The sequence below is a fragment of the Salvelinus sp. IW2-2015 genome, linkage group LG17 (assembly GCF_002910315.2).
Source record: "Salvelinus sp. IW2-2015 linkage group LG17, ASM291031v2, whole genome shotgun sequence".
Classification (NCBI taxonomy): domain Eukaryota; kingdom Metazoa; phylum Chordata; class Actinopteri; order Salmoniformes; family Salmonidae; genus Salvelinus; species Salvelinus sp. IW2-2015.
Genome location: NC_036857.1, coordinates 35751788 through 35759497, shown reverse-complemented (window position 1 = coordinate 35759497; position 7710 = coordinate 35751788). Strand labels below are relative to the sequence as shown.

At 48.1% G+C, this 7710-nt stretch overlaps 1 protein-coding gene across 8 annotated transcripts in view; it reads right to left on the bottom strand.

Annotated features, from left to right (window-relative positions):
• The window catches only part of LOC111976939 (histone-lysine N-methyltransferase PRDM16-like), a 404992-nt gene that overhangs the window by 328017 nt on the left and 69265 nt on the right, over positions 1-7710 (bottom strand). Inside the window, exon 1 of one of the 8 annotated variants that reach the window (XM_070448126.1) lies at positions 1503-1538. The exons of the other annotated variants lie outside the window; for them this stretch is intronic. Within the exon in view, the coding sequence (XP_070304227.1) occupies positions 1503-1515 (13 nt within the window). The 5' untranslated portion in view covers positions 1516-1538. Of the gene's footprint in view, positions 1-1502; positions 1539-7710 lie in introns of those variants that run through there. 8 annotated transcript variants of the gene reach the window in all.

Here is a 7710-nt window from a genome sequence, read left to right as displayed (position 1 = left end):
GAGAGAAAAAAGGATTCACTTCTCTCAAATGACTTCTCAAACCCCAAACCCCGGTCTGATCTGCAAAGTCTGCTTCGCAAGCGTTCCCGTACGTCTGACGATGTTGGGCCTCTGGGTTTAGAAACTCTGTGGCGCTATCTTTTTCTTTTGTACAAGCGTTCCCGGACGTCTGGCGATGTTGGGCCTCTGGGTTTAGAAACTCTGTGGTGCTATATYTTTCTTTTGTACAAGCGTTCCCGGACGTCTGGCGATGTTGTGCCTCTGGGTTTAGAAACTCTGTGGCGCTATCTTTTTCTTTTGTACAAGCGGTCCCGGACGTCTGGCGAGGTCTGGCCTCTGGGTTTAGAAACTCTGTGGTGCTSTCTTTTTCTTTTGTACAGGTCTGAAGTGTATGACAAAGAGTCAGGGTTTCACCGCATAAGACTGCAGGTAGGATTACCACAGTAAAAACATGCCAAAGTCAGCTTAACCTTTACAGTTGCAGATAACAGCACAGAGGAAATGATTTGCAAATAGCAGAAAAACGTATTCTGGGGGCTCTGTTTGTGCTACTCAACAGCAAGAGATTGTGGATAACCAGGAGGAGGTTGACCCTGGCGATGAGAGGTCAGCTCCCCAAGCTGTCAGAACGATGGACGGATGACGAAAGGAAGAGGAAGAGAAAAGGGAGGATGACGATTAAGGATGGCCCTCGTTAAAGGGCTGTGACATACTCTCTTGGAGGAATATGGATGACCCTCCACAACCGGATGACAGGTGGGAACTCACTACCCCTAACTGGACATAACAGGGCCCTGTTTAGAAAGGTGCAAACGTTACAGAACGCTCCGTTTATCACGTAGAAAAGGTATGAGTGCTTGTGCTGTAGAATAGAGACTTGGCTCTAGCCATTGCGTTTCTATCTGAAACATTTGGATCATTGAACCTCACTGAATAGTCCAACACCACTGGACAGGAGAACGCACAGAAATCCTTCCCAGTGTTCAACAGGTGAGACTACGGTGAGTGGGGTGACATATGTTTATAGATCGAGTAGTGGAGGCAGGGGGAATGGAGGACCAGGAGATGTCATTGCTATCGAAAGGCAATGTTAAAATGTCCACTAATCTACTGAACATCTTGAAATACTGCCTGGGTCGTGGAGTTGAACCCCAAGAAACCAAAATAATACTAGCGTATGGAAATGGTTCATGAGTAGAGCAATGCTAGGTTGGTTCTCCCCCATAGACGGACATTGCTGCTCTGTAACAATCCTACATGTTGGCCACAACTCAAACAAGGACGAGCCTTGAACCACACACACACACACACAGAGACAATGTGCCATCCACATGTCAACAGAATATGTGTGAGGTGCCAAAGTGCTGCAGTCTTACGATACTGTTACTACGCAAGAAACGCTATCCCATCAGTGCCTCTGCGTCTAGTTCCTCATGATAGACAGACCACCCTAAAATCACAAACAAACAAAATTTGCAGCCACACAAAGTCACACAACTCACCCAGAGCAGACATCGTCACACGCGTCCCGGGCTGAACGTGTGTCTGACTCAGAGCTCCCGCTTCCCATAAACACTGGTTACTAATTAACTCTCTCTCTCTCTCTCTCTCTCTCTCTCTCTCTCTACATTCTCTTCCTTCTCTCGTCTTCTCTCTCTCATCTCTCGTCCTCTCCTCCTATTTCGTCTCGTCTCTCGTCTCATCTATCATCGTATCTTCTCTATCTTCTCTCTCTCTATCTCTAGAGGCAACTGTAATAACTAGGTTTACTGTCTCATCCCCATTGAGCACTAATAACTTCAGGTTACTGTCTCTCCCCATTGAGCACTATAAATTTCAGGTTACTGTCTCTCCTCATTGAGCACCTAATAACTTCAGGTTACTGTCTCTCGCCCATTGAGCAGTAATAGTCTTCTCGGTTAGCTGTCTCTCCCTCATTGAGCATAATTAATCTTTCTACAGGGTTAAGCTTTTGTGTGTCTCTTCCCGCATTGCGTGCAAGTTCTAATTAAGTTCATGTTATCTGTCTCTTCCTCCTTCATTGGTAAGCAGCTATAATTAAAGCTTTTTCACAGGTTACTGGTTCTCTCCGCGTCATTGATGGACTAAATGACTCAGGGTTTACTGGTTCTCCATCATTGGAGGACGTAATAAACTTCAGGTTACTGTCTCTCCCCATTGAGCACTAATAACTTCAGGTTACTGTCTCTCCCCATTGAGCGCTAATAACATCAGGTTACTGTCTCTCCCCATTGAGCACTAATAACATCAGGTTACTGTCTCTCCCCATTGAGCACTAATAACTTCAGGTTACTGTCTCTCCCCATTGAGCACTAATAACTTCAGGTTTGACAACAGGTTACTGTCGACTGAGATAGATAGAGCTCACGATGGGGGCAAATATGTTGTCATTGTATCAGATAAAAACAGCTGTCATTTGTATACTTGGGAAACAAGACATTTGCACCCAGTAAAATAAAATGGCCGGTTAAGACCAAACACTTTGGACCAACTCAGAAGTTGGGAGAATATTTGGGAGACATTGGGGGAAATCACATTTGGGTGTACTGTAGAGTGTGGGACATTATGAGCAACCAGTTTTGCTGTCTCTTCCTCTCTCTGTCCGTGCCGGTCTTTTCCTTCCTCTCTCTCTCTGTCCCCTACTTTACTTGATGTGTCCCCCCACCCCCCCACTCCCTGTCTCTCTCCCTTTCCTTCTCCTCTCTTCCGTCTCTCTCAGGTCTTTGTTGTGCCATCTCTCCCAGGCACCATGACGTTGCAGCTTTGCTGGGGATCCAGTTCCAGACTGCAGTGGAGGGGAGGGATTGTGTGTATTGCTTTGATAGGATGACAGGATACAGGGATGTTTGGGTGGGGGGAGACTGACTAAATCTGTTCCATATGACACTGGCTCACATGGCCCTCCTGCATGTGTCTGGGCACCCAGAACGCCATGGGTGGGCGTGCATTGGAGGGATGGGTAGGGGAGGGGGTGTATTGAGATATCAGAGCGGTTTGTGATGACAGGGGCCAGACCATGTCACACACCAGGGGCTCTGGCTCATTATATCTGGGTAACTCTTATCCCCCCTGCCTCGCTCCCTGCCTCCCTGCCTCCCTGCCTCCCTCTCCCCTTCTCTCTCACTCTCTCTCTCTCTGTTTCTCTCACTCCTACTCTTTCTGACTCTGTTTTTCTGGCTCTCTCGCCGAAATGAACCTATACAGAAATGGGATGCATGTTTCTGAGATCTATCAAGGCGCTCGCACACTTGGGAGGTGGTGATGTACAGGGATGTCACAGCACCCGCCCTGGCCATTGGGACCTCCTGGGTGGCCACACTCACTTTCTCTTTCTCTCCTCCTTTTCATTTTCCCCCTCTCTCTCTCTCTCTCTCCGTCGCTCTCTCTCTCTGCCGATGTGCTTTTGTGGGGACTGGAGTCTTAATCCCCCTCTGCACTAATTCCCCAGCCTGATCGGGTTTACTGGCCATGGATCAGTGGTGGACCTGCCATCCACACACAGAGGCTCAGTGACCCCCCCCCCCCCCCCCCGCCCCATCCAATCCCCAAACCCCAGCCACTGGTGTGCTCCATCCCCGGGCCAGCGAGAACAAAAGAGTGCCTTGTGTTTTTAAGCCCGTCCCAACAGTCGTTCAAGAGGCTTAGGGACATTTTTCTCATTTTTTGTACAGCTAATATCTCGCAAAGTTGTCTAATCTCTTTATGTATAAGTCAAGATTTACGTGAGCTCCAGCGCCCCCCTTCCGCCTCTCATGTCCACTCCACCCGAGGACACTGCCGGTGCTCATTACTCGATGGTTATCCAGGCCAGTCTAATTAGGCTAGGGGACATCAGATGGGGCTGGGGGCTGGGTCCACTGTTCCGATGTGTCAGCATGGACAGGTTGCCTTAAACAGCAATAGGGGGCAGGGCCAAAACTCTTCATAAGAGTATCATATAGACCAGAGCGGGTGTTACAACAAAACTGAGTGCCTTGTTGCCCAACCTTGCTTCTGCCTCTGGACTGAACCTGAACCGCACGGGAAAACTCTACAAGGTGACCGACAGCGGACCGAATGTAGAGGCATTGTAGAAACAATGTAGAAAAGGAGACCTCAACAACATCAAATTTGGTTCGTTGCACTGAGAGTGTGACACACTCTTTCCATGGCATAGACTGACCAGGTGAATCCAGGTGAAAGCTATGATCCCTGATCGATGTCACCTGTTAAATCCACTTCAATCAGTGTAGATGAAGGGGAGGAGACAGGTTAAAGAAGGATTTTAAATCATTGAGATAATTGAGACATGGATTGTGTATGTGTGCCATTCAGAGGGTGAATTGGCAAAGACAAAAGATTTAAGTGCCTTTGAACGAGGTATGATAGTAGGTACCAGGCGCACTGGTTTGTGTCAAGAACTGCAAGGCTGCTGGGTTTTTCACGCTCAAGAGTTTCCTGTATGTACTGTACCAAGAATGGTCCACCATCCAAAGGACATCCAGACAATAGACACAACTGTGGGAAGCGATAGAGTCAACATGGGCCAGCATTCCTGTGGAACGCTTTCGACACCTTGTAGAGTCCATGACCCGACAAATTGAGGCTGTTCTGAGGGCAAACAGGGAGGGGGTGCCACTCAATATTAGGAATGTTTTGTACACTCAGTGTATACCCTCTTGCATGGCCTCAGAGTCTGCAGCTTGGTGCAGGGTTGGGTTGACTGATTTGCGGCTGGACTTTCTGCCCAGGTGTCAGGCCCTAGTTTACTCCTCACACTACCTCACCTCACACGACCTCACCTCACACGACCTCACCTCACACGACCTCACCTCACACGACCTCACCTCACACGACCTCACCTCACACGACCTCACCTCACCTCACACGACCTCACCTCTCACACGACCTCACCATCACACGACCTCACCTCACACGATACCTCACCTTCACACTACCTCACCTCACACGAACCTTTCACCTCCACACGACCTCACCTCACACACCTCACCTCACACGACCTCACCTACACGCCACCTCACACGACCTCACCTCACCACTACCTCACCTCACACGACTCACCTCACACGACCTCACCTCACACGACCTCACCTCACACGACCTCACCTCACACGACCTCACCTCACACGACCTCACCTCACACGACCTCACCTCACACTACCTCACCTCACACTACCTCACCTCACACAACCTCACCTCACCTCAGGAGAATGAGAGCCTGGTGAAATAAAACCCTGACCTAATCACAGAATGACATACAGTAAAAAAACGAAATAGGGGAGGAGCCTATTGCATAATGAAACAGGGTTTAGAATGTGGCTTGAGTGTCATCTTGCTTGTCTCTTTACTTACCTTTGTAAGGCGAAACGGACACGAGACACCACAGCGAGACAATGCACTCCGGAATAGGGTGCAAGTACATACTCATTTCCTCACTCAGAGACGAAAGCAGTTTGGGTTACAGCGAGCGAACCTGAGATGAGGTGAGTGGTGCACTGTGTCGAAGGTACAGGGGCCTCTACATACAGGAGCAACTGCAGCACTAGGGCTTGAAGGACGACAGAGTTGAGAGTAGGGGTCAAGAGTCTCTCTGAGTGTGCGTGCGTGCGTGCGTGCGTGCGTGCGTGCGTGCGTGCGTGCGTGCGTGCGTGCGTGCGTGCGTGTGTGTGTAGTCAGAGAAAGTCATTGTTTTACTTTGGTTACCTCCTTATTACGAGGTGTGGCGAGGACTTTACTTGCTCTGTCTTGATCACAGGGGTTTGTCTTGCCAGAACAATGTCCCATATTCCACACATAGGGAGAGAAAGCTTGATATAGAGGCCTAGAAATCTGGCACTTGGCCACTCCACTAAGTCTAGATGGTCATTGAATCAACTGAAAACATCTTGAAAAACAACTCGATTAACATTCAACTGGTTTGTCCAATGAACAGGACCCTTTTTTTGACAGAGAATAAAAAATAATTGTGTCATCGCAAAAGTGTTACTGCTTGGCTGGAGCAAAAGCCTGCACCCACACCCCTGACACTCGTACGAACACAAACACACAAACAGTGGTGGCATGTTGCGTGTCAGGTCGGGCCTGGGATGTTCTGCAGCCCTCACACTAACAGCTGCCTCTTTAGCTGGCGGGGTGGGGTAGGGCAGCGGTGAGACATTCATCATCATCAGCACAACCAGGAAGGCCATGGCCCTGGGATAGTATTGACCCTAACCTCTAACCTCTAACTTTGACCTCTAGAAAGACGCACAGGCTCTGGTTCCTTCCCACTGCTTTCTGAGGGACTTACCGTGATCTGTGTGTTGTGTGTGTGTGTGGTTGTGTGTGTGTGTGTGTGTGTGTGTGTGTGTGTGTGTGTGTGTGTGTGTGTGTGTGTGTGTGTGTGTGTGTGTGTGTGTGTGTGTGTGTGTTGTGTGTGTGGTGTGTGTGTGGTGTGTGCGTGTGTGTGAGCGTGTGTGTGAGCGTGTGCGTTGCCAATGTGAGGCAGCAATGTGTCAAGGCACTGCGCGGCACTACACAAAGAGAGCTGATTGGAAACAGCAGGTGAGCAGTGAACAAGCGCCAGTGAATATGCACAGAGAGGAAAGAGAGACGAGAAGTAAAGAGAAAATAGGTAGAAAAGAGAGGAGATGGGAATGAGAAAAGAAGAGAGAGGAGAGTGGGAATGAGAAAAGAAGAGAGAGGAGAGTGGAATAGAAAGAAGAGAGAGGAGAGTGGGAATGAGAAAGAAGAGAGAGGAGAGGGGAATGAGAAAGAAGAGAGAGGAGAGTGGGAATGAGAAAGAAAAGAGAGGAGAGTGGGAATGAGAAAGAAGAGAGAGGAGAGAGAGAGAAAGAAAAGTGATAGGGAGAAGATGAAGAGTAAAGAAAGGCAGGGGCCATCTATGCAATATGGTTTTTAAAAGTTATACCTACAATGGGATAAATGCAGTGCTGATTAATCTGCATTTACGATTAGTTAATGCAGGCCATCCCCACTGGGTAAAACGCCAGGTCACCCATGATACAAGTCAGTATTTAACGTCCATCAATGTATGAGGACGTCGGAGATGACGTGAAAATCGGCCACTAGGGGCAACAGTGAGCACTGTTACCTTCAAGTAGGTTTGGTTTTCCTAGGGCATTGTGGATGGGAATGGGGTATGAGTGTAAGCCTCTGGTTGTAAAGGTTGCAAGTTCAACTCAGCAATACCCTACCTTAACTATTTCAGAGTCAAATACCCCTACCTTAACCATTCAGAGTTAATATCCTACCTTAACCATTCAGAGTCAATACCCCTACCTTAACCATTCAGAGTTAATACCCTACCTTAACCATTCAGAGTTATACCCCTACCTTAACATTCAGAGTTAATACCCCTACCTTAACCATTCAGAGATTTAATACCCCTAACCTTAACCATTCAGAGTTAATAACCCTACCTTAACCATTCAGAGTCAATACCCCTACCTTAAACATTCAGAGTTAATACCCTACCTTAACCATTCAGAGTTAATACCCCTACCTTAACATTCAGAGTTAATACCCTACCTTAAACCATACAGAGTTAATACTCCTACCTTAACCATTCAGAGTCAATACCCCTACCCTTAACCATTCAGAGTTATCCCCTAACCCTTAACCATTCTAGTTCAATACCCTACCTTAACCATTCAGTCAATTACCCCTACCTAAACCATTCAGAGTAAA